The sequence below is a fragment of the Aythya ferina genome (assembly GCF_964211825.1).
Source record: "Aythya ferina genome assembly, chromosome: 14".
Classification (NCBI taxonomy): Eukaryota; Metazoa; Chordata; class Aves; order Anseriformes; family Anatidae; genus Aythya; species Aythya ferina.
In genome coordinates, this window is record NC_140312.1 from 6,781,061 (window position 1) to 6,808,314 (window position 27,254).

Sequence of the window (27,254 nt, forward strand, 5' to 3'; positions counted from 1 at the left end):
TTTTTCCCAAGTCCTGATTCCTGGTTAGATTTAGATGACACAAACAAACAGAAAACCTAAGAAGTTCAGAGCTGATTTAGCTCACTGTCACATCCCAAAAGATGATGGGCTCGCACACGTGATCTAGCTCTTATGCAGGAATCTGAGGGATGTGGCAGCATTGTCCATCCTTCCTCCCCTTGTTTCTTGCTGCTGCTGAACCGCCACCCTGTGGGATGCTGACCGATTTGCTCTCTCATATTTACATCTTTAAGGTCCGTTTCGAAGGACTGTCCGGCAACGTTCAGTTTAATGAGAAGGGACGCAGGACCAACTACACCCTCCATGTGATTGAGATGAAACACGATGGGATCAGAAAGGTAACGGAGAAAGAGACTTCAGATCCTGTGTCAGGCACCAGCCTTCTGTTCAAGTTATGGTGTGGTTAGGTCTCAACAGACACTTCTGCTCGTGAAGCTTGCATGTAGAGTCACCATGAGTGCATTCTTAGCTCTCTGCATGAGGAAAGCCAAGCACAAGGGGGAACTCATGGTGTATTACTGAAAAATACAACATATGGAAGGGGTTATCAAGAGTAAGAAGGGCATCTTAGCTGTGGAGCAGGGATTTCCAGGAAAGGAAAGCTTGGCCCACTCAGTCTTGCTATTGGCAGGGCACGTTGGCTCAGGCCCAGCTACACGACTGTCTGTTTTCACTCTCCCGGTTTTCTTTTCCAACGAGTGAGCCAAGACAGAGCTAGGCAGAACCTGTCTGCCCTAAGCAGTGCAGGGAAACCCTTTATTTTGACCTAATTCTGCTCTCCTTAAAGTGGCAAGATGTTTACCACTATGTCCTGATTGCTCCGCAGACTTTTCTGCTGTTCTGGGGTCTTGGTCCCTTTCTATATCAGATACTGAAAAAATTTACTTTTTTTCAGGGGCACCAAGCCCTTGAAACACTGATGCTTTTGGCGATGTGACTTCAAGCACTTTTGTCCCACTTTACAAATTATCTATCCGAAGAACAGTGTTATTCCATGGATAAAGGAGAGCTGCTAAATAATTTGGAATGGAACATTCACTAGAATCCCTCTGCACTGGAATCCCTCCACCAAGCCCCCCAAAAAATACTTGTTTAAAACTAGGAAAAACTATAAATAGTGATAGTCCTACATTTACAGTCCCCCCCATTCACGCTTACACCTGAGAGTAGCCAATGACTACCACAGTCAAGCACAAATCAGCAATGTCATGTAAAAAAAATTCAAATTCACCATTAAGAAATAAAATAAAACATTTTGAAGACATGCAAAGTGATCTTTCTCCTCTACTTTGTATTCATAAGAGGACAAATGTAGTATTATGTCCAGTATTGGGCTCTGAACTCCAGAAAAAATGTTGGCAGTCCAGAGAGAATCTAGAGGAGAAGAAATAAAATGGTTAAATGTCTTGATTTTGCTCTGTATTTAGTGACAGAAATAGTATTTGTTTAGAAGACACGTACATGACTGCCAGGATGCACACTGTGTCTTAGATCCACCAGGTTAAAAGTGCAAAACAAACATACATGTCTGCACTTATGTTGCCCCAGGGAAGAGCTTTGGAAGCTCTTTCCTCGCATGCCTTTCCTTTTCTCTGTGCAGCAAAGAGAAACGAGAAGCCTGTGTAGATTTTTTCTCCTCCTCCGTAGTTATGATCCCTAATCTGCCATCAGCAGGCTCCTGGTCATACCCTGTGTTCATACCTTTTCCTGTTTAGTAGGATAAGAAATTCCTTTCACTTGACCAAAGCTCAGCAAACTTCATACACACATGAGGTGATGGAAGACCTCTTACAAAATCAAGCCCTCGGAGAGAATAACCTTAACAACAATCTTCCCATTGATATTCGATGGCATTCGGCTTTACCTGCAGGCAGTGATAGATCAGCCCAAATCCGTAATTATTAATAATCACAGTTTAACATGCAGATTCTTCCTATGACAACCGTTACATTTTTATTCGTAATCCCAAACCTTCTGGCATTGTCTAGGATTATTTTTTTGTTGTTGTTTAGTTTTGTTCTTTCCTCTTAGTATCGTGTGTTCATACAGGAACAGTCCTATGTTCATACAGGCTTTCAGCAGCATGATGGCATTTTATCACCTTGTCATATCTGGACAGGCAGCAGGCACATCCACCATTAGAAAATTTTTAAGAAGTCACACAGGAGAAATGTGACCTCTTGAAGTAGGGGTAGGGCAGGGAATAGTAATAATCCCCTACTACTGTGTGCCATTTATTTTTATGTGTTTACAAGCACCCTGCTACCGTAGCATATCGTGTACGTTATTCTCAGGCTGTAGGCATGGTGGGACAGAAGAAATCCTGGTTCTCCCTGCAAAAGAGATTAAGAATAAGGAGAAGATATCTCTGGCTGGGTATGAACTTGCAGAGAGAAAGGCCCCTGCTTGAATGATCCTGTTAATATATCTTGGTTAATATTACAAGGAGATACCAATGAGATATCCTGGTTTTGTCTTTGGCAGATTGGCTATTGGAATGAAGATGAAAAGTTAGTTCCAGCAGCCATAGATACTCAAACCGGCAATGAGTCCACGAGCCTCCAGAACAGGACTTACATAGTCACAACTATCCTAGTAAGTGCTGCGACTTCTAGCCCATCTCCCCCTCTCCCTCTGATGTGCTGATGCACATCCCCCTGATGTGCTGACTCCCTCTTCTCCCTCGTGTGCCTTCCTTTGTACTGTATCATTTTTATAATAGCAATAACAATAATAACAATAATAATAACAGCACTTACTGTTTCCTGTCGGGTCCATAAAGATATCTGAAAATTGCTGTGGCTAATTAAATAGGTATTAAAAAGCTCTCATGCTTAAGTATAGAAAATACAAAAGATTGTGACAAGATAGTAGAGGCATCAGCATAGGTAAATTAGGAACATTATACCTGTGCTTTGTGTTTAGCCCACAGAATGTGGGCTGTAATTTTTGGAAGGATAAGCTGTATTGTGCAGAGAGGCTGAATCATAGCTTTAAAAACAAATCTCCACTATAATCATGAAGGAACAATAAGTACCCCGTAATGTATGGTATCATGTAGTGTGTCATTGTATACACTCACCCTGCAGAAACAGATGAAATTTTACTAACTTGTTTGTTGAACGCTTGCTGTGAATCTACAGAGAAGGCACAATACACAAACTGAGTTAAACATCTTTAGGGCTTTCTCCTGTCCAGCAAATTAGTTTCTGCCTGTGCCCACATAGGCAGACATGCCTGTAAAAATTCACAGCTCCGATGCACTAAATATCCCTTACAATGAAAGATTTGTTGCCCAAATCCCCTCAGCTTCTCTGTTGCCCTCAGGTCTATCACTGCAGAAGCTGCACGCAGTTTCTGCATAAAAAAATAGAAAATGCCAAAATAAAAATCACCCTTTGTACTTGCTAAATGAATCCTTTGTATGTTGACTGTGCCCTTTGGTACAGGAATACAAAGTTAGGGCCAGAAGCTGCACACGATGCTCTAGTCTGAATCACTGAGATGCATTTCTAGAAAGGTGGAGTGAGGCTCAATATTGGTCTTCTCTGTGCCAGGAAGACCCATACGTGATGCTCAAGAAGAATGCCAACCAGTTTGAAGGCAACGAGAGGTATGAAGGCTACTGTGTGGAGCTTGCTGCTGAGATTGCAAAGCATGTTGGCTACCACTACAGGCTGGAGATTGTCAGAGACGGGAAGTACGGAGCCCGGGACCCTGACACCAAAACGTGGAATGGCATGGTGGGAGAACTCGTATATGGGGTGAGTATCCCGCCTTATCCACTGTCTTTAGGTCTTGCATTGAGAACACATTCAAGCCCTAGGGTAAAAAGGAGCCCTGCCTTCTGTCAGCCTGTGCTATCTTAAGGACTGCTGCTCTGATAATGCAAATAATCAGTCCAAAGAAAATGTTTTAATTTAGAGTGGGACAGCATATTTTATGCCCATGGAAATGTCAAAATGTTTTCTTTGAACAGTTCCAGGAAGATTTTCTTTTTTTTTCTGGAAGAACAAGTATTGAAAGGTCAAGCTTTCTCATGGGTGGAATCTCCAAATTTTACTATATTTTATATTTGCATGATAATGGAAGGATAAAGGAAGGATAAGATTTCAAAAACTTGGTATATGACTGGTGAACAGTAGGACTTGATCATTTTCTGTCTAGTCACCCATTCCACCTGCTCGGATATATCCCTGCACCCTACACTTCTAAATCTGATTCTCTCTTCAGAGGGGTCTAATTTACCCTTGATGGTGTAGGGAGCATCAGTGCACAAGTCTATGTGTCACTGTGTCACCATGCCAGAGCGAAGGATGATCTGTCCCCTGCCAGGAGCTCTATGGGATGTACCAACAACCATTTCAATGCGTTTCCCTTTCCATTTTCAAGACTGATTATAAAATAAGTGGAGAATGCACATCAGTGTCACTGGAACTTTTTTCCTCTTCTCCTGCATCAGTTATGCAATCAAAAAGCAGTTTCTGATGGAAGTAAACATCCTGGCATCTTTTTTTCAGGTGATTGGCCTTTCCTTGCCTCTTTTGATGTCTGGATGATAAGGCCCTTTTAGCAAAAGTCATCTACATCAGACTGTGACATCAGTGGATAAATCACACAAGAGCTAGGTGGCTGGAAAAGAAAACACTGTGATTTCAAAACAGAGCTGGTGATCAGTAGTGACAAAATGGAAATAATCCACCAATATTATGGGCTGTTTCTTTTTAACATTTCTCTTGCAATTGGTTTTGTCTGATTACTTCTCAGATAGTGGGGTTAAACAGAGATCAAAGGCAAATAAGCTGGTGTTAGTAGATATATTTTATCATCAGAATGCAAATCTCTTTTCTTCTTCTCTATCTCTTTTTTTCAGAGAGCTGATGTGGCTGTGGCACCACTAACCATCACTCTGGTTCGAGAAGAAGTTATAGACTTTTCCAAACCATTTATGAGTTTAGGTATCTCTATCATGATAAAAAAACCTCAGAAGTCCAAACCAGGAGTGTTTTCCTTTCTGGATCCGTTGGCTTACGAAATATGGATGTGCATTGTTTTTGCCTACATTGGAGTGAGTGTTGTCCTCTTCTTGGTGAGCCGCTTCAGCCCTTATGAGTGGCACACAGAGGAATTTGAGGAAGGACGGGACCAGCCAGCCAATGATCAGACAAATGAGTTTGGGATATTCAACAGTCTCTGGTTCTCCCTGGGAGCTTTCATGCAGCAAGGATGTGATATTTCTCCGAGGTGGGTTACCTCCTTCAGTGAACCTCCTTCTAGTTCACGTGATTTAATCCTTCTGTATTCTTTGGAACCGAACAGGTCCTTTGACCTTCTTTCCTGAACCATAGTATAGACTTTAGAATCAGTTTGTGATTCAGAATGGATCCAAGGGTTCACGGGTCTCTCAGTTGTGAACTTGGGACCTCAAACTTGGGACCATAAAAAATATCATCCTAAATTTATGCTGGGGAGTTCTCTTGAGGGAATTTACAAAAATGCAAACACAATTTTCTAAAGCCACCAATTTGCAATCAATTTTTGTCAGTCATTTATTGTGTTGCTATTAGAAAAAGGTCATTCTAACATTTTAGGGAAGCTATAAAATTCTAGTAAAGTAGGGAGAAATAATATAGTAGGTGCCCAGTAAAAGGTTATAAAGTCTGTGCCAAACATTATGGAGCGCACTATGTGGCTTTAAGTATTATTGGCCTTTAGAAAGGTCAGAGAAGTACAGTTTTCCTTTTGGTTCCCATTGCAGTCAATAGTTCTGCTGCTTGAACGTTCAATAGGACCAAAGTCTAAAGGGTTCCTAAAAGCGCTTCTGGTGGAGTCATTTATTCTCTGTATTAATTAAAGATTGTTGTGATTAGTTTTAGGTAATTTTCTTTGGAAAATATAGCACAATATATGGGGGCTGAAAAAATGCATGAAATGCAGAAGATGAAAATCTGTGACAGAGACAAAAACAGAGATCTGTTTGTAAATAAGGTTTGGAAATACCTCCTCTCTTTTTGAGAGCTCTCTTCCCACAAGTTTTATGGTAGAGATTTTGTCCATTACAGGAGCCCATTATACACACAACCTTCTTGCTTTGTTCATATAGAGGCAAAAAGATAAGAAAAATAATTTAAAACATAGGAACTAAATAGTTGGAATAATTTTGTTATTTATTTGTCCAGGTTGTATACCCAGTAAATAACGTCTGGAATGGCTGTGGGATTTTTCTTGTGCTATGTGTATATTCATATGAAGCAGGATCACAGGTGACCCTGGGCTAACACTTTTGAGACTTACTGTGTTTTATCAAGGGCAGAGGCACTTAGGATTTGTGAGACTGGACAAGGGATACCAAGCTGTGGCTTTGTGTGCAGATTGCATGTACTTGTCACTGTACTTGTCACTCCCACGAGGTCTGCTGGGGCATTGACTGGAGGGAGAGCATGGGAACAGGTCAAGCACCAAACTGAACGATTGCTCTCATTCTTCCTCCCGTGTCTCTGAGGCGCAGTGTATGTCTGCACCACTCACACACCTGAGGTTTACATGCAACCTCATTGGACCGGGAAAGTTGCCTGTCACAGTTCAGACTAAGAACAATTTTGGCCTGGCTTGACAGAAAACAAAGGTACTGCCAGTCACAAGAATGAATCTACAGGCAATATATGCATTTTCTGCATTTGCATGCCATGGTGACATCAGAAGTGATGTTCTGATAAAAGCAGATGGCAAAGACACCTTTTGTTTTCTTTCCCCCCCCTCCATTTTTTTTTCTGCTTTGTTTTCCTTCTCTCCAAAGGAAATTTGAACAGAGAGATGTGTTGCGAGTGAATGCAGTCGATAGGAGTTAATTTCCCAGATGCTGAGATGGCATCAAAACTCGGGGGACGAGAAGTAGGCACAACTGTCAGCAAGCAGAGATAACAGCGTGCAGCTCAGTGCTGCTCCCACGGGATGGCGGGGGGAGGCCAGGCACCAGCTTGTTGGCCATCAGATGCCAATTTATCCAAATATTAATGAGCTTGTGGTAGCAGGGAAATAAGAGCTTGCGGGGCATTTTGATAGTGACAGCTTTTATGATTATGTTTTATCATCTGATCATTGATTAGTAGGAGTGTAGCAGGAGCACTCAGAAAGTCTTCCCTGCAGAGGGAATTTCAACTTTATTGCTGTCTTGTAACACAGCCCCATGTGTTAGGATCAGGCTATTGCCATTTTTTTTCTCATTGCTGTTTTTGTCATCATTATTCCTCTTATTTAGGAAAGAAAATGTCTTCCTTTGGGGAGTTTTCTGTAGCTAGTTTCAGCTCCAAAGAGGAGTGTGTATAGGTGAAAAGCTGAGGCTTTGTGGTACAGCAAATTCTAAAACATCTTTAATAAAAAAAGTCTCAGGTGATTTTGATCCAAATAACAGGATTTGCTCTAGCTAAACAACATGCTTTGAATCACCATTTCAAAGTGTTGTTTTATTTTGCTTTGAAATTGGAAATGAAAATGATTGTGTCATTATTATTTTCATGTTGTTAATTTGATCATCTTGATAATGAAAATTCCAATGTCATTGGAATCTATACTTTAGCATGGAACAGAAAAGCGCTTTCCGACTACAAATATTTGCAAGAAGAGAGAATTTGAAAACCGAAGTATGGGAATTATTATAACTCCCTGTACTCTGAGTACTGCTCCTTGTGATGGTTGCAGGTGGAGAGGAATATTTCTGTGAAATGTGAAAGCAAGGAGGAAGCAGGAGGGTGAGAATTTCCGTAGGATGTTGTTGTACAGAAAGGCTCCGAGTGCGCTCTATCTTTCACATGTATTTTTCACACGAACCTGGTGCAGGATTTCTGTGACACATCACTTAGAAATGAGTACTTGGTAGAACGACTTGGTGGGCAGGTGGAGATCTGCTCTATTCCAATATATTTCCTATACGGTTGCTTCTAAACTTATCACTATAATCTCTCAGCATCTCCCCAGTAATGTATTAATCAACATAAATAGCTTCTGTTATACATCTGTTCTGTCATTCTCTCCCCAGCAGAAAGGAGCAAGTGCAGGGGTGTATTTTGTTTTTGTAGAGGTTTTGGTTTGTTTATTTCAGTTTTGTTTTGGGAAGGAGTAGGGGAAATTTGTCTGGAGGTTTTTTTTGCAGAGCATATTTTTTTTCAAGTGCATATGCCACTATGTATTTGTCATAAAAAAAAAAAAAAAAAAAAAAAGGAAGATCAAAACCGCAAGACACATCGCTCAGCACAGCAGGTGGTGAGGTTTGCAGCAACTCCTTGCTCCTGTAAAAGTGCATTCCTCAGTCTCGGACCAGTCCCCAGGGAACTTCAGTCCCCCACTGAGACCAAAATTTGCTTTTGAAGGAAAACTGTGTCCTTTTTAAGGACAGACTTACTAGCCAGAACTTTAATTAGCCTTTTAAGTATGCTTGTCACAAACTGCCAAACACTTCAATGATACACTATGAATTTGATGACCTGCGGATAGCCAAGACAGACCATACCTGTGGGTTATGTGCTCACAGTCTCTTCTGCAGAGTGAAGTTTCTGGGGAAGAGGTCAACTGGTGTCCCTTAAGCTCTGAAGCTTTCATGTGTAAGTGTAGTCTGAATGAGCATGACAAAGCCCATGCTGTGACCTATTGTGGAAGGTCCCAGCCACAGCTGATGGCAATCTGTGTTGTGCCTTTGGAGGCTGCAACATGAGCATGGGGAAGGAATCCACCCAAATGAGTCCAAAAAGAGCCTGGGAACTCTTTGAAGTTTCTCACTGGGGTGTGCGAGATCCCCCTTCTGTACCAGCACTTGACCAGTGATGTGGTTCAGTCATTACAACACAAAGTAAATTGTCCTGTTTGAGGTGAGATGGTCCCTGTAACTGCCCTTAGAAATCTTTGTTTTCAAAGTATTGACTGAAACACAGCAGAATGGGAGAAAAACAACATTTTGGAGTTGTGAGTGGTTTCACATATACAGTAGCAGGCAGAAATCAGTGAAGTCTGAAACGGGCTATAAACCATTAGGCTGTGTGAAGTGCCACCTTAACTTCAGAAAACAGACATGAAATTGGAAAAGCACTCATTAAATGTGAAATACAGACCCAGAAAGGAGATTCTCAGAGCAAGCGTCAGAAGTAATAAATAACCTGCAGCCAATAGCAAGAGCCTGCAGCAAGAGAAATGTGAAGTAAATATGACTCATATTGTACCATTTTTCAGAAATGTAATTTGATAAATTGTGTTCAGAGCTTAAAATAACCCTGGTGCGTAGCAGCTGTAGAGAGTGGGACCTCACTAACATCCAGTCCACTGCTGCCCTTCCTCGCTCAGGACAGACCAGGGACCACTGAGGAGGAGACTGGGGTGACATCTGGGCTTCCAGACCTCCTCTGCAGCAGAAAGAGGCATTGAATTTTTCACCTGCCCCATCATTTCCTCCAGAATGAATTATTTGATTGTAGTGAAATGGATAAAAAAAAAAAAAAAAAAAAAAAAAAAAAAAAAAAAAGCAGTGAGCAAAATATATATTTCTGCTCTCTGCTTCCAAGCTTGATATTCTATTTTTTGTTATCTCAAAATGCATTGCTTCATATGGCTTGAGCCCAAAAGAGACTTCCTGTATATTAAAGACTATCAAATTTAATCCACTTACCCTTTCTTTAACTCAGAAAACTTATGTTTGACTAAAGTTAAATGCATTTGGTTAAAATATATCTTCCGGAAAGGCATTTGTTCTTCCTTTGAAGATACCATGAGATAGAATGTGCACGGTTTTGACCAAGTGACTAAGGAGTCTTGTCCCCAGTGAAGTCTGACAGAAAGATAAATATCACACAGTGTCACCCAGCAAATAGAGCCATCCTTCATGCCACTTTAGACGAAAATTAAACAGACATTTCCAAAAATAAAAAGGCTTCATGAGAGCATTCTTTGTATTGTGCTGAGGGAATGAAACATGTGTATTTTAGATTCAGCTCACAACCTAACACGAGTAGAAGGGATACGTGTAGTTGTGTCATGACACAATAAGGTGTCATGTCACGATACCTTCTTGAAATTGCTCATTGTAACTGCTCATTATATTGAGAACAGAGCTGGAGTTACCCTGGTCAACCTGTGTTGGAAAGGAAAATAAAAATGAAGCTTTCATCACAGCCTGGGGCTGGGAGAGAGCCAGCCTTGTGAGGGGGCATTTCGAGAGCACCAGCAGGGATGGAGGAGCAGGAGGAATTTCTGTGCTGGCTGATCCCTCCGAGGTGGGTGTTTACTGTGCACAAGGAGACAAGGTGCAGGATGCGATCCACCCTTCCGCTGGCTGGAGATAAGAGTGAAATGAGACCTAAGCTGTCTGCAGAGCCCAGACCTGGAGCCGGCGCAGGGTGCAGAGGGAACGTGCTGCTTAGGGTTGTCTGCTGGCAGGGGTGATGAATGAGAGTGCTCGGGGGTGGGAAGGAGAGATACAAATGCTGGTTGCTATCCAGTCAATAGATACCATCTATTATTTATACGTATCTTGTGGACATCGTTATTTGTTTTTAGTGACAAGGAAACACTGCACTCTGGCTGATCTATAGCAGTGTGCAGCCAGGCTTACATTTCACTGCAGCTTCTTCTGCAGGCACTCTGGTGCTCTCAGTCATAGCGGGATGTCTGTGGAAGAGCAAATGTAGTATTTATTATGTACCTGTAATTAATGCTGAACACTTTCCTCTGGTATTTTTCCTGTTTATTTACATTTCTTTTTAGATCAATTGAAAAAAATCACAGGAGACTTCAGCCACAGAACTAGTGGAAATAACAGTAAAATTGCACTACAAGTTGTTGATGTTTTTTTCTAATCTATCCTCTGGAGATTTTGAAAAATAGCAGCACTTTCAAATTTCATCAAGATGTTCCTAGTACTGAAGGATTTTATTCAGTTCTAGAGAAGATCTAAATCAGAAATTGGTTAGGACAAATAGTCTTTTCTTTTTTTGGTGAGAGGTTTCATTTGGATTGTTTCAAGGGAGTTATTTCTGTTCTGTTCTTTGTTAACTAACTTTTGCAGTGTAGGTATTTTGTTAAAAATGAGAATTAGGGAAATTAGAACCAAGGGCATTTAGCAATTAGAAGGATTTTAATTCCTTCCTGAAATGAAGATCAGGTCTGGGTGTTTATTTGGCAGCGCTTTTCAGATTCAGTAGGCATCTTCCCTGACACCCCAAGCATCTGCCCGCCTTTTGGTCTTGATGTTTTTTTGTTTGTTTGTTTTTTGTTTTTTGTTTTTTGTTTTTTAATTTATTTTGCCTTCCACATTTAACATGGGAAGGTCTAAGGGCTGACGGTTTTTCAGATGTGAGCTTATGTGGGCAGAAAAAGGAGGGGGTGCGCATTGCTGGTACCATTCCCGGCAGGCAGGCAGCATCAGTAGGAGCAGAGGTCAGTGGCAGAGCTTGCTAAAGCCTCTCTGGAGACATGGGAGATGATGATTTTATTGCTTGCTTCTACAAACCAGGTTGCTCACCGCCAGTTGGATTCACTGTGCAGTCTCAAAGCAAAGGGTACATTGTTCAAAGAAGGAAGAGGCAGTTTGTCCTTCCCTTGGGGAGCACAAGCAATTTGCAGCTCATGCTGGGGCTGCCCTGGGGACAAGGTTGGTTTAGCATCCCTCCTATTCCTGCCCCAATGTGGGGTGAATCTGGAAGACGTGGAGGCTTGTTCATGGGGACAAAGCTCAGGACCATTTATTTTTGGTAGTTTGCTCGAACTGGTGGGCTAATGTTGGACTTTAAGAATAAAAGTAAAAAATTAGGATTTCAATTTCTGGAGAAGCCTTCTTTCCTTTTAAAAGTGTACCAAATGATTTCGCAATTATCTCTACCTGGCAGAGTTAATTATGTCCAGGGAGAGGAAATTCAGGTCACAGGGTAAGAACAGTATTTGCAAATCACCAGAACTGATGACCACACTTATTTCTGAAATGCACTTAACCAGGGAAAGTGACTCACCGGAGGAGCAGCTTGACAAATTGCACAATATCTATCTAAACAGGCCCCTTCGGAGCTTGCGCAATTCCATGGCAACCAAAATGTGGCAGCCAGGGGAAAATGGAAATTCTTTCAAAATAGTCATCCTTCCTATCCTCTATTTCATTTGGGAAAATGCTGAGGGATACAGAGGTCTCAGAAGAAAGAAATGCTTAAGTAACAGAATATTGTTGGTAAAATGCAATTTCATCTGTAAAAGAAAAAATGAATCTCTCGGATTTCCACGCTCTACCATCTGAGAATTTCTAAATGCAGCAGAGGAAATGAATGTTTCCTCCAATGATCTGTACGGCAGTACCTTGGGATGGTCTCACTCTCAGACACATCTAGCTGCTCTTGCATGACTCTCACTTCAAGCTTCTGCCATTGAAGTTGCTGGGGGACAGCAAGAAAATTGCTGAAAGTCTCCTCCGTGAGTGACAGATCTACTAATCTTTCCACCAGCTGTATTTGAAATGAAAAGTCAAACACTTGACTCAAAAGCAGACTTATTAAGCTAAAAATGTATTTGCCATCTCTTTTTTTAGGACTAAATAAATGTTTCTGATATTTACTGCGAACAAAAGAAAAAATAGTGGGGAAACAAGTGCACTGGCATTTTTTTCAATCTATTCGAAAATGTTATTAGAACATCTCTGATGTGGAAATAGCATGTGCTACTTGTGTGTCAAGTGCTGTGCACTGACTCAGGATCATGAGTGGTGCTATCATTTATATGGGTGCTTGAGATTCATAGCCTTCTCTGTGACTCCAGCAGGAGACCCTCAGAGCCTCCAAGGACTCCTATTATGCTGTGCTCCCACTTGCTGATTTTCAATCAATAACAGAAACACACTTTCTCTTTTCATTTTCTTCCCTCTTCATAATCTGTTATCCCCGAGCAGTCCGCTCAGCTGGGGCCTGACATTCTCCAAGCTGCAGTCAAGACTGAGCATGGTTGCGTCTTCCTCGTAGCTAGGTAGATTGCCAAGTGTTTTTGTGAAAGGATAGGGGTTGTGAGGAGCTCAATGACCTCCATCTCCCTGAAGTGGTGTCCTTTGCAAAGCCTGTAACACCTCGCTTTAATGTTGGCACTTGGGAAAAATATTGTAGCTAAGATAGGAAGCCCTGAGTGTGTTTTCACAGGGAAGCCCTGTGATGAGTTTAAATAACTCATCCATATGCTGTACATAACTTTTGTCAGCACTAAGATATCATCTGCACACTGTCTGGATACAGTCAAATGAGCATTGTGCTCCTCGACTGAAATTGTTCTGGCTCACACCACACAGAGCATCTACAGCTGCTCTTTGCTGGATTAACTCCCTGGAGCTGGCTAAAACTTCTTGGCCTTCAACTGGAAGGCTCAGAGTACTTACCTTATTCCACTGGCATTTAGGATTTTTATACTAGTTTTGCTTTTGTCCCAGATATCATCCCAACCACCTATCCTGGTTACTAGGGAAGCACCACATACCCTTTTTACAATAAGTTCAGGAATGTGTATATACAGCAAACCATGTTCATTACAACTTCCCAAACAGTGATCAAGCAAGGACAAATTTATAGAAGTACAAAAGAGGTGCTTTTTTGTTCATTGTGAAGGGCTTGATGAAGCTCAGTAATTGGAAAAAGCAGTATAATTTCCAAAGAAAAAAGAGACAGAAGTAGAAAGGAGAGTTAAGGTTTGATTAAAACCACTTGGAGTTGACCTGGATGGAAATATTCTATAAAATACTTTTTGCTCAGTTGTTGAACAAATTTTCTCAGGAGAGGACAATAATGTTTTAGAGGAGCTCCCTGCTGAAGCTGGGAGTGCTGCATGCCAGGATGGAGGTGAATTGTAAAGATGGGAAGAGTTTAAAACAAATAGACATATTCTGAAAATTTACCTACATGCAAACAGACTAGGAACAACACAGTCTCTGGGTTCACAAACTGTTTGAGTACATATGCAATTTAAATATTAAGAAAAATTCAAAGCATCCCTCTGTGAAAGCTGCTGCTTTGCTTTCTATCAGTGAAGTTTCCTCTAAGAAGGTCTTGCTCCTGATGCTAAGGTATCTGGGCTTTGTAGAGCAAACAGAGTTACACAAAGAGTTCCCCCACCTCGTTCTCTCATCTTCCTTCATTCTGTTATTTTCTCTGTTTCAGGCAAAAGCTCCAGCCAAGCAAATATCTCACCAGGGTACTTTGAGTTTGTTCTGGTCCAGCACAAAGGTTTCTTAGTCATTAACATTTTCACAACTGGCCTGCTTGGAATAAGCCTAAATTGCTTTGTCTTCTCTAGGGATCAATGAATGCACTGGCAGGTCAAGATCTTGAGATGAGATTGTGCTGTTTGGAGTGATGAGATACTAAATGTCTCATTGGGACTACTCTGCCATCTGAGACACCAGTGTGGCACAACCAGCAGGTGCTGGGGATTATGTGGGTCATGCTAAAAAATGGGGACAAAATCTTTTTTGTGCTTGGACAGAGTCTGGGGTTGAAGGAGGCACCTCTGAGATCCTCCATTATGGTCTTTCTTCTGTTTTCACGTGGACCAAAGAAACTGAGTGACAGCCAGGTGTCACCTAACTCAAACCATCAGGTAGAAAGGAAGGAAGCATACAGCATGTGTATGCACCTCTTTCTGTAAGCATTAACATACTTTAAGGCATTCAATCAATTTAATGAAACCATCCAGTAGTTCTCATTAATGCCTACGCAGAAGAGTTGCCGCTTACCCTTAGATCCAAAGGCTAAGCAGCAATAATCCGGTCATGGTAATGATAACTAACTACTTTGATCTTCAGATAAAAGAGTCTATAAAAGTGAAAAAGTGTAACATCACCGTTATTTGAACAAACTCAGAGCATGTTATATACACTAATGAATTCTCCTAGTGAAGTCTGATGATGAGAGGTAATAGGAGGCAAATATGTGAACAGAGGAGCAGAGAGGAAGAGGAGTCCTCGTCTGGTGAAAGGAAAAGCATCAAGAATCACTGTTCTTGCACGTATCCTGCATAGTGTGGGTACATGTGAGACACGAAGAGGGGGCCACAAGGGCTCAGCTGCAGGAGTCGAGCACCTGGAATGCTCTCCCATAGGAATAATTTTCTCCTCTCTTGTTTCTTGAAGCTCTCATAAGAAGTAAGATCTTAAGCTGCAGAGAGGCAGACTAAGGCAGGGGCCATCTTTTCATCTCAGCAGTGTTTCTGAAGCCTTTGGAAAAAAAAAAATAAATCACCAAATGGTTGTTAGCAGGTAAAAGAGAGCCAGCAGAAACAGTGAGCATGTCTCCCCTTCTTAGTGTAGGAGTTTTAACATTAAAAGACCGGTAATCCTGTGCTCATAAGGCTCTCCCAAAAGGCACTGGCTGGGAAGAGAGACCATACTCATTCCCTACCACTTCTACAAGGACTATGGTATGCCCTTGTAGAAAAAAAGAAAGGCTCAACTTTGAAAATTGAGAAAATTTCTCATCTACTATCCTAGCCAGGTATCCCATTTTAAGTCATAAATTAAGAGAGAGAAAAGGAAGGAAATACTTGGGAATATTGCTCAGACTGAAACCTTCCACTGCAGAAAATACTCTCCTTGGAGAAAAGGTCTTTCTCTTCTCAGACTGGGAAATCTGAGCCAAAGACAGAACAAAAAAAAAAAAAAAAAAAAAAAAAAAAAAGTAACATTGGCCAGAAGTCTCAGGAATGGAGCTCTAAACTGTGAGCACATATAGATGACTAAAGAAAGATCTTGGAAAAATGAGGAACAGTAATATATAATCCAAAATATTAAATCTTTGTAAGAAAAAAAGAAAACAACCTTTTCATCGAGCGGACTTTGTAGAAGAAGCTGAGGGAGGGCACATGAAATCTAGAAACACAACAAAGGACATGTGCACAATAGGCCATTGTTTAAAAAGAAGGATGGCTGCTGTTAAATTCAGGGCCACCTGAGGTTGAGGAAGTTCCTTAGTAATGAATCTCCTGGGGCACTCCAGTGAGTGCTTCTGACAAAATTTTATGCTTGTCACCTTGTGAATTTTTCTCAGCAAAGCTAACATATGTCACCAAAGTGAGAAAAATACGTGAAGAGCCTTTTTTACAGTGAAATTTTTGCTCAAAGGCATGATGAAAGTTGCTTTTTCCTTGTAGCAAAAGCTGGCAAAACTGCAAACAGGGATGACTTTGCCTTTTACCAGAGCTTCCGAGCAGCCCAAAGTAACTACGTGTTTCTCAGCGAGCTTCTGTCTAAACATTCATCCCTTAAACTACCCTGGTTTGCAACGTGGCGAGGCACATTGTGCCGATACTTAAGAGGATCGCTGTGTATTTCTTTGGGTCTATCTGTTCTGCCTTTCAACCTACTCCTATATTTTCTCAGCGTTTCACCTCATCCCTCTGTTCTAGCTCTTTCCTATACTTTTTTTAGCAGCCTTCTGGAAGAATTGGGTGCATTCTCCTGCAGTTTTGGGGATAGGGATCTCAACTCAGCAGCCGGTTCTGACTGCTCAGGGATGGCAGCTCCTTCAAGCAAAGAACATAGCTCAGTTGTGCAGTTCTGCTTTGTGGGAGTGTTTTTGTAGTACATGGGGCCTGCTGAAGTCTAGGGGAACTGCTTGCCCATTTCAGTCCATGCTTGTGTGATGTGTAGTGCTTCCAGCACCTTACTTTGCTGGTTGAGCAGGTGAGTTTTGCTGGTTGAGTTTCAGCAGGCTGCATTGCTCAGCCATTGAAGGCCATAGGAGGGCACAACCTGCAGACTGCTCTTGAGCCTATAAATTAGCTGCTGCTTAGCTGGGCCCACCTAGTGCTGCCTCTGTGTGCTGGGACTAAGTGTTTCAGGAAGGAGAAATGGGCACAGAAGAATGTCAGAGCCAAATTCCACCTGGTGACCAATGCTTCAGACCTCCCACCCAGGTGAAGTTCATAAATGTGATTCATCCTCTTCTTCCACAGCTGGAAACTGAATTAGAGACATGAAACGAGCTACTCTGGATCTCATATAGTGTGAGGGCTTCCCAAGGAACAGAAGAAGAGCCCTTGGCTGCTAGTCCTCTGCTTAGGTTGCTAGGTACCTCTCGCCTGTCAAAATGCTAAGTGAACCTCTTGAAAACAGCACATAGCTGCTCTTTGTAGTCATGCTGATACTTTGCAGCTGTCCTAGCTCTGATAACTGGAGAACCACAAATGGCAAGATACGTTTCTGTCTAAGCAGGAATACTAATTTTAGAAAGAGGTTTTGCCCATTTAAAGGGAAGTTGCAGAAAAAATGCCAATGCAGTATGCAAAAGAAGAGATGAAATGTTCCAAAACCATTAGCTTAGATGGAAACAATAAATAAACTGTGATTTGTAATTAAGGCCTCATATGGATATATGCTCCTGTTTGAATATTCTGCATATTTGCAGGCAATATGTTCAGTTATTGCAATATTTACCCAGCAAGTGACCTTAAGGCCCCTTTATAAAATGGCTTCAGCTGAGATTCTGCAATCTATATTTCTTCCTTCCAGCATGTTGGTTTTGGGGGTCGGATGAGCTGGCATGGTTTGCATTAAAGCACGAGGAAGGGCAGATCTCCAGCCCACACAGAAAAGTTAAGGAGCTCTCAAGATTTTTTGTTGTTGTTGTTAGAAATTAGAAAAAGATAAACAGGAGAGATACAGCATGGGATTCCCAGTACCTGTGAACCTTCAGCTGCCTTACCCAATCTCAATGATTAAAGTTACTCACAGAGAATTAAAATTTTCAGCTATTACCTTTGCAGAGAAGTTGTTATGGGAGCTCAGGAAGGAGTAGTTGATTCGTAGTACTGTTTATAAGTGCTCTCTGAACACTCAGTGTTAAAGCCCAGCATTGCAGTTGGGACTCCAGACTCTTGTACCAGCTGGTTGGATTCAGTAACGAGTAAATGTAAGGTAACAAGGGCAAGAAAAATTAATAATACAGCACGGACAGAGAAGCATGCATTATAATCACTCCAAGTTCATGACAAATGGTAGCTCATTCAAATCAGTTTTGCAGCATGTGTGTGATGAATGCACCAAGAGCTGTTCCCAGCTCCATATCCCTACAGTAAGTTCACGTGGCCATGGCTATTCACAGACTTCTCAAGTAAATCTGGTGTTCATGTCAGCATCAGAGATAAAACAGTAAGACCAGTCATTCTAGATGGTATGTGACACACAGAAAAAGCTCAGCTCATTTACATTGATGGAGCTTAATGCTGAAAATTTGTTTAGAATAAGAACAAAACGGGAGCAAAATATTTTCAGCTAACCCACTACCAACTCAGCCCTCAGACAGAGCCATGAAATTATCTAGAGTCAGTATCAAATTAGCAAAGTAGTGGAGATCAGAGGATCTGTGTGGGTAGAAGACCAAAAGTGGATTTGACCCACAATCAACAGAACAAGCATACAGGAGCTTTTCTTTCCACAGTTTTGCATAAATTCATTCAGTGACAAATATGTCAGTTAACTAAGTGAGCCTTTATTAGAATAGAATTTAACAGCAAATCTGGGAAATCCTCCCAAAGCAACTATGGCTTTAGAATCCCAGATTTGCGTTTCTAATTAAAACGCTGTCAGTTTAGGTGTAATTCTCCATAAGAAATGGATTTGGTAAGGGGGAGGGGAGATGTGGGAGAAAACCGAGATGCTGCTCGAACAGTTTTCTGATGACATTTATTTTGTATATTTTTTTATTATAGTGTTAATGTTTTTGTAAAAATGTATGATGCTTCTTCTAATAAGATGGCAAAGCAGAGGCAAACTCCTGTCGGTTTTTCATACCTTGTGCAAGGGATAAGATCAAAGAGCAAATTGTTTGATCAAGGATTGTATTTTGTTTTAAGAAATAAGAGATTATAGCTGCATGATTTTCTGTTTTTCTGTGAAGAATCCATCAATGCTAATGCTAAAACATTACAAAACAATCACTGCATGGGAACAAAGGGAACTCACAATTGTTTTCTGCTTTGTACTGGCAAAATGGAGTTGCTTTTGTAAGGAGTTAAAAAAAAAAACAGTGTTGCCTAAGTGAGAAAATCGAAATTATTAATTTCAGCTGGGTCATTTGCAGTATTTCCATTAGACAGATATAAAATAATACATTCCAGAATTACCTTTTAAATGATATGTGTGGTAGGTAAGACTTTAATGTATTATAAAAGCTGATAGAAGAGTATTTGTAATGAGAAAGCAGAAACAAAATTGTTTACTATGTCAAAATTATACCTTTTAGCCCTTCAGAAATGAAACAGTAAGTAATAGAAAAATGCAAAGCTTGGATGGACCCAAGCCAATCATTTTCAGAATGCTACTTTTAGAGGACTTTTGTGCCCATTATCTTTTCATTCTAATTGTGAATATTAAGGTTTAATTTACAATTTCAGATGTCTCCAAGGCACTGAAATTCTGGTTCTTAACCAGCTGTAATTTTAAGATTGTAATTGTAATTTTAAAATTGTGCACCATGGGTAACGAGGGCAGAGTATTTACTACTACTATTTCTGCAAGAGTGATGTTGGAAAGGAGCTCCCCGGTCCTGTTACTGTTCTGTGGGGGGTAGGCAGGCCCCCAACTCTAGGAGAGGAAGGGGGGATGATTAGGTCAAATAGACAAATTCAAATGTCAGAACTATGGCATATCTTTAAAGTACTAACCAGTGTGCTCCATCTTACCTTAGCTCTGCAGAGGACTGAGGCATTAAATCGTTTCCACATGGTAGAGAGCTGATTGCCTCCATGTTACACTTGGGCAGGTACGGGGATATGTAAATTCTCAATGCAGGAGGATTTAAACCCCACACTGCCCATTAGAGAAGAGAAACGAACTTTGCTAGGGCTCGAGATGTAAAACATTTGTAACCGTGGAAGGTCATTTTCTGTTTCCTAGCTGTGGAGTGAGATTTTCAAAACCTCAAAGTGACCTAAAAGTACAAGGTATATCTACTCCTCTGCAACTGCTGTTATTAGAGCATAAACATAACTCCAAGTCCCACTGGCTTCTGACCAGACTTTTAGCTCCCAAGTTTTCAAATGACTTCCAGAAATGGAACATTATCTCCTGAATTACAAAGGCACTTTTGCAAATGTGTCCCTGGATGGTAGCACTGCTGCTGTCCTGCATGGTGTACAGAAGTAGCAGAACAAGGCTGTAATGGATATTGTCTTTCCAACCACTTACTTCTGGTAAGCAGTAGTGGGCATTGGCTCAAAATCTGAATGGGCAATGTGGTTATCCAGAGAAATCCAGTCCTGTTCAGCCTGTGTTCACTGCTACTGAGCCACAGAGATGCGGTATGGGATCGCATCTGCTTGTGCCATGTTTCCTTGTGACTATTATCATACATCCTATTGTACAGCAGTAGCCTCCAGGAGACTCCCTCGCCAGCCAGAGCTCCTTTGTGTTAGATGCTGCACCACCACAGAGTGAAAGGACGATGTCCTGAAGAGCCCATATGCTAAGTGATTTCTCTGCTGTGTGTTTACCAGCAGTTTAGATTCACAGCTTCTAACTCTAAGTCAGTCTAGTAACAAGGGCTAACACTGCCCATTAGCGGTGTCTGCAGCGCAGTATTATACAGATGAAGCCCTAGCCATGCTGGCAGTCACAGCAAGCTGTTTATCTCCTCTCCTTTCCTCTGCTGTCTGTGCAGTTGAGCACTCACCTACTCACAGCATCTCACTTAATGAGGAGAAATGACCAGCACGAGCAGTTTACGCAGCCCAAATGAAACCAGTACATGATACGGACACATCCCATACCAGCTTGCTCCCATGGGAAAGAAGCTTCTACTCCCTCTCCCTCTTTCCCCAGCCCTTCTTGTTGCCTCCCAGTCTGAATACGCCATAGTTACTTTTTCATGCTGTCACCACCAGGTGCGGAGCTGGGAAGCATAAGCCATCTGCAGCTGACAGCAGGCAGCCCCCATGGGATAAGCCAGTAATGAATACTGCTCGGATGCTGAGGGTCTAGAGGTAGGAATCCGGCTGACTGCCGCTGAAGGGATTGAAACAAGAAACGGAAATATCCCAGCTTCGTCAGGAAGGAAAGGCTGTATAATTTGCAGCTGGAGATGAATGTGATTATTTGCCATGCAAATGGATTTTGCCAGCTCAAAGTGGCCTTCATCAGCAGAGATTGTTGTATTTGACATTATCCGGTTACTTTTGTTTAATGCCTCTGCCTTTTCTGAGCGCTTCCTTCCCTAAGCACACATCATCCAGACTAATTAGAGACAGGTATTTTTTTCCTCTTCCCCATCAATCTGAAGGCATGTGAGCTGAATCCATAGCTGCCTCCCTCTCCAATCCCTCTCCAAATCTGAAACGAAAGGTAAATATGTTTGTGCTGACAGTCGGCGCTCTGAGTATTCTCCACAGATGGTAAGCATGGTGGTGACATTTATCTCCTCTAACTTCAGCTCCTTAAAAATTTACTGTCTGGTCCAATCTAGTGATCCCAGTTCCTTCAAAACTCATTAGAGAGGGAAGTCACCAGAGAGACCTCCTCTCCACCTCCCCGTTCATCTCATGGGTTGTTTGGTGAGTACGTCTCTCCTGGAGAGCTGAAGGTAGGGTAGAAGAACAGTGCCAATCTTCCAGACTTTCCATGGGATCCAGCACTCCCACAACAAACCTCTGAGCCCCCTCTCTGTCTGGCAGTGAGGGGGAGGCATAGAAGAAATTAATCTGGAATTAGGACCATCAGTCTGGTCGGCAATGTTGCTGCAGTTGCCAGCTAAGGAGGAGGTTTGCATGAGGCACTGCAGGAGAGGGTAACAAGCATATGGCTGATAGTTGGAAACCAGGCTATAGACCTGAAGAAATCTTTCCATAACTGTCTTTCCTTTTAAGATGTGGGTGGTTAGGAAAATAATTTGTAAACTCTCTGTAGTAGCACCTTGAAGATAGGTCCTGTAGACTATCTGAAAAGAACTTTAGGGGTGGATCCTTCAAAGTCATTCACTGCACTTGGGTTTAAGGTCAGATGGACTTTGCTGTCTTGACTCCAAAATGCCCGTTGGAGGAAGTAAGCAGAGGCTCTGCTTCAAAAGATGAAACCCCAATCCAGTTCTAGCCATAGGAGCTGGTCTGTAATCAGTCTCCAGGAGCATGGGACTGAGAGCATGCGTGCTGGGATGACTTTTATGTCCACACGTGAAAGTGTGTGCTTTCTGCTTTGCCCTGTGTGCTGTGAATGCAGGTGTAGGAGTCCTGTCACTGTGCTCTTGATGCCTTCTTTCTGCTAGGAAGTGATCTCAAAAAGTTTTGATTACAAAGGTTTCAGGGCAGGTTGATTTAAGTGGAGAGATTACCCCGTGTTTTGGGGGAGCTGCTCCCATCACATTGGCAGTGTTTAAAACCACACAGGACAAACTAAAAATGCATAATCTTGGTAAGTTTTGCCGCTGCTGAACTATGTGGGTTTAGTCTCTTTCCAGCACTAATTTTGGTGATTAGCAGTACAGGATTTTTCCCTCACTGGAGCAATGGAGCATGCAGGTTTGTTTGTCAAGTTGTGTTAGCTCACAGTAAATCATAGAAGCTGGACCCAAGGCTTCACACAGACCCAGGCATAGCATGCTACATGCTGACATGAGCTGATCCAGTGCCCTTAGCTGGAATGAGATATCTCCATTACCATCTGATAAACCATGTTTCTGGGCAGTGACTTAGGTCAGCAGAAAAGCCACACTAAAACTTGGACTCCTACAAAGAAATGAGCAGCGTTTCTCATGGACAAGCCCTCCCTATTCACTCTGGCTTTGTAAAACAGCATCATGTTTTCTTCTGTCTGGGACAGTGCTCTGCATTTAGAGAAGGAGAGTATAAATAATTAAGGCAGAATGTGTGATTTCTGACCACTCTAAAAATTAGCTTTTACTCCTAAAATGCTTTGAAAAGATTTTAATAAAAACTAATGCTTGTTTGACTTATTTATCTCCATAGTTAACCAATGGTTACAGATAATTGGCAATTTGGTTGCAGCAAGTGCAAGATACTTGGATTTTAAGGCGTTATTATGAACATCTTGTCTAGCCCTCTGCTGAGCACAAACCAGAAAATGTCAGTAGGCAAATTATTCATTAAGGCTGTAGCTCCTCTCTGAGCTTCAATATGTCTTTTAGAAAAATGTTGAGTTTTGATTTTTAAACTTCAGGCAATGGAAATATGGTTTGTATATCTTGTCTGGTTCCATGCTGGTGCTCCTTTGTGCTGTAGGTACATGCCATAAATCAGACCTCACCAGAGCTATTGCTCTGATGGGCATTGTCCTGTCCAGCTAAACTTTCCTGGTAGTTGTCTACACATTTTATTATTAATGCTATTATATACCCTGAAATTAATTGAAAATCAACACAGGTTTGTTCTGTTTCTTGAGTATTTTTTTTCACTGTGAAATTTTTTCTTCCTCTAATTACATTGACACCTTGAAAAACAGAATAAGAACTGAGACAGACCCCTGGCTTCCCTGGAAGTAGCCGGAGAATGTGTCTTCGGGTGAATGCCCGGGTATATAACAGGCCTGCAAGAGCAAGCTGCATCTTTTAGACCTTCTCACCCCTCCAGTCTGACTCTCCCCTCTGTGCACAGGTCTCTCTCTGGCCGCATAGTTGGTGGCGTCTGGTGGTTCTTCACCTTGATCATCATATCCTCCTACACAGCTAACCTGGCTGCCTTCCTCACCGTGGAAAGGATGGTTTCTCCCATCGAGAGTGCAGAGGACTTGGCCAAGCAGACGGAAATCGCCTATGGGACCCTGGAAGCTGGTTCCACTAAAGAGTTTTTTAGGGTAAAAAGGAAACTTTAATGGAAACATTTTTCTTAGCCCCCTGTTTGGCAAGTCTTCCAGGAATGTCCTACTCACCTCAGCCCAGGTCTGTTTTTTCTCTTGCTTACCATTACCATGTTAGGACTTTAGGAGTTGCCCCTAGGACAGCAAAAATCCAGTTTTCCCCTGGCTGCTCTGAAGGCAGGCAGTGTCTCCAGCATGTGATATTCTGCAACTGTAAATAAAAATGTGGAATATCCATGTGCTTCCCCATATTACATACATCTCCTGACTTCCACCTTGGTTTGCCCTTGGTAAATCAGTAGAACCACTTGCCATACACAAGTATCCTACCCTTCCTGTGGCTAGGTAATGATCTGGGCCCTGGTGCAGGAAATGGCCAGAGGTTCATTAACATCCCATTACCTTGTTTGTCTTCCTTGTCCCATCTAGTATGTGGGTAAGTGTTCAGTCACACCTGGAAATCTGAGCTGGCCCCCAGACCTCTGTTAACGCTTCTGTTGGGTTTCTGCTGTCCTATGCAGCGATCCAAAATAGCAGTGTTTGAGAAGATGTGGACATACATGAAGTCAGCCGAACCCTCTGTTTTTGTGAGGACGACGGAAGAGGGGATGATCCGGGTGAGGAAGTCGAAAGGGAAGTATGCCTACCTCTTGGAGTCCACCATGAACGAGTACATCGAGCAGCGGAAGCCCTGTGACACCATGAAGGTGGGAGGTAACTTGGACTCCAAAGGCTATGGCATTGCAACGCCAAAGGGGTCTGCACTGAGGTAAGTAGCTTGGATTTGCTTTCCTTTGCCAGCCCACCCAGCAAATCAATGTATGCACACAGTTCAATCTCCATTGCCATGTTAATCACAAAAGCTTTGGACAAGGAGGTGGGGGAGGTGGAGGGAAGGGTGTACAAACACTCAGAGTGATGTGCAGGGAAGTAAAATGCCCAGCTCCCATTGAGCAGCAATGGAAGCATCTAATCATATTAGCCCTGCAATTAGAAACTGGATCTTGACTGATCCACTTAATGTGAATGTTTGTGTTGTATTAGGTGATGGCAGGGGGGCTGCTGTGGTGTACCCATTGGTTTCACTGAGCATTATCGGGAAGGGGTGCTCATCCTGTGCCATGTGAAATGCACAGCTTTGCAGAGTATGGTATTACCCTGGCTTGGATCCATCCTTGCAGAGGGAGCTCTGAGGGGAAAATATTTTCATGTCTTCTAAGAGGAATTGCTGCTTGGGAAGGGTGGGAAGCCAGCTTTGAGAAAGTCCTGCAAAAGGTGCACGTTTTAATTTACCAAATAATTCAGAATCAGATTTTGGCAAGCACCAAATTTAAGGCAAAGCCAAAGGGCACAAACCATGCATTTCTGAGCCCAGACCTGCAGCTGTCACATGCCTTTGCCAATTGCCAGGTAAACTATCTTCAGAGACTTTCCTTTAAAAAGAACACTGAAAAAATACAGACCTGAGTTAACAACAGAGCTTGGGCACTGCACACAGCCATACTCCTTCGAAGCATGAACTGGCCACCTGCAAAGTGCATCATGCAAATTTACCTGCACACAGCAGTGTTACCACAATCTGCAGACTTGCATGGGATCTGAGTCACACCAAAGGTGTGATATGGTTCCTTTCAGCAATGGCCATGCAAATTCTTCATGTTACACTCATGAAGAATAATAATTCTAAGTACTCTGATTGATGGTCCAGCTGAATTAATTATTTATTAAACATATTGTGATCAAAATATTTTGACCAGAATAGTATGTGTGGCCTTATACTTGCCTGTTGATATAACCTAGTGCAGAGACATGTTCTCTGAGTACTGGCAACTAGCTGAGCCTTTGCTGATGAATTTAGCTGGTCACACAGCTCCTGAGCCAAGACTAGCCCAAAGAATCAAAGCCATAACAACTGGTAGTGGACTAGACCCAAGGATTTTGGCTACTACATTTATTAAGTCAGGTCAAATTGGATTCAGCACTTCACATATCAGCAGTTGCTGTAGGTATCTTTAGAAAAGCTCATGAATGCAATGCAGGTGGTCCAGAAAGCAAATCTTGCATCCAGTGTGGTTCAGGCTCTGAAGTGCCTTGGGGCCCTCCAAATAAGGTGGATTTTTTCTCACAGCTTTGAGATGTTTTCCATCACACTCACACCATTGTTTGTTTTCTGTCTTGCAAATATGAAAATTAGGATGCAAGTCTGATTCTATTTATTTATTTTTTTTAACAGCAATCTTGTATCCTAATTTTGGTATTATAAAAACAAACAAACTGGAACATCCTACCTGTCTTGTAATTTGTTGGCATGTGAGGGAGCCATTTATCATACTTCTAAGAGAAATAAGAGAAAATGAAAGAAAGAAAAAATGCATCAATCATTATAATTTTGCAGCTCCAAACATCCCTCTGCTAGGCATGATTCCAAAAATTCCTAACATTTCTTTTTATTTCCTCTTTTTCATCCCAACTGCATGTAGAACGAATTTCTTATGGGCCTAATGGCAAAGGAGGAATGCTTTATTTCCCATTCTATGGTGTTTCTTTGGAACAGTTGCTGTCAATTTTTGTCCCATCATGTTTGTTTTGTTCCTGTTGTTTTAAATGTTTTAATCCTAGTAGTTCCTTACAGTCTTCATGTAGTGTCTGTTATCCCTTTGGCGTTCTTCACGTGTGAGATTGCCCTGAGCAAGGTGGCATTCATGAGGCATCTGTATAGCACAGTCAGCACATCTCCTATTCAGGTTTCATCTTCACTCACATCTGTCCACAGAGTAAAAGCTCTGAGCCAGGTTTGGAGTTACATGTGAGCCAGGCCTAACTTAGGTTGGGTTTGTTCGAGAAGCTGGGCTGCATTTTTGTATTTGCTGCAAAATTTCACATTTGAAGATAGACAGGTTTTCCTCATTTAGGTATAGATTATTATGAAAAGGTCCTAGAGAGATGAGCTAAATGAGAGTTCATCTTTGTTTTTCTTGCTTCTACTTCGGATCAAAATGCCAGGATATTGGCACCGATTAATGAAAAGGATGTTGAAAATCCAGAAGTAATTATATGTGTTGTAGCAGGTACAAACATCCCTCCCAGGCCATCAGTTAATTCTCTTGGACTGCTAAAAGAGCTTGTTAGCTCCTAGGTGAATCTGGCTTGGAATATCTTTTGGTTTCCAGATGTTACAGTGTAGATGCATTTAGGTATAGCTGAGAGACAGTGATGGGAGGGTAGAAGGTACACCTTCCAACACCAGCTTGTTCAAGGTGTGGTCCTGTCTCACATGAGATAGTCAAGCAGCTGCAAAACCCATTGATTTACCTGGCAGGAGCTCTTCTACTTGCTGGACAGGTGATCAAAAAGAGGCCAAAAAGCCAAGTTGTCCAAAATGGAGGAAAGAAAGCAAGAAATCCCATGTGAGACTCAAGGAATTGGAAGGAGATCT

At 41.9% G+C, this 27,254-nt stretch overlaps 1 protein-coding gene across 3 annotated transcripts in view; it reads left to right on the forward strand.

Moving 5' to 3' along the window:
• GRIA1 (glutamate ionotropic receptor AMPA type subunit 1) overlaps positions 1-27,254 on the forward strand; it is a 123,500-nt gene that overhangs the window by 81,045 nt on the left and 15,201 nt on the right. For all 3 annotated transcript variants that reach the window (XM_084535681.1, XM_084535680.1, XM_084535682.1), the window contains exons 8-13: positions 255-359; positions 2,506-2,616; positions 3,579-3,785; positions 4,895-5,265; positions 23,617-23,815; positions 24,340-24,587. In XM_084535681.1, the coding sequence (XP_084391807.1) occupies positions 255-359; positions 2,506-2,616; positions 3,579-3,785; positions 4,895-5,265; positions 23,617-23,815; positions 24,340-24,587 (1,241 nt within the window). The remainder of the gene's footprint in view (positions 1-254; positions 360-2,505; positions 2,617-3,578; positions 3,786-4,894; positions 5,266-23,616; positions 23,816-24,339; positions 24,588-27,254) is intronic.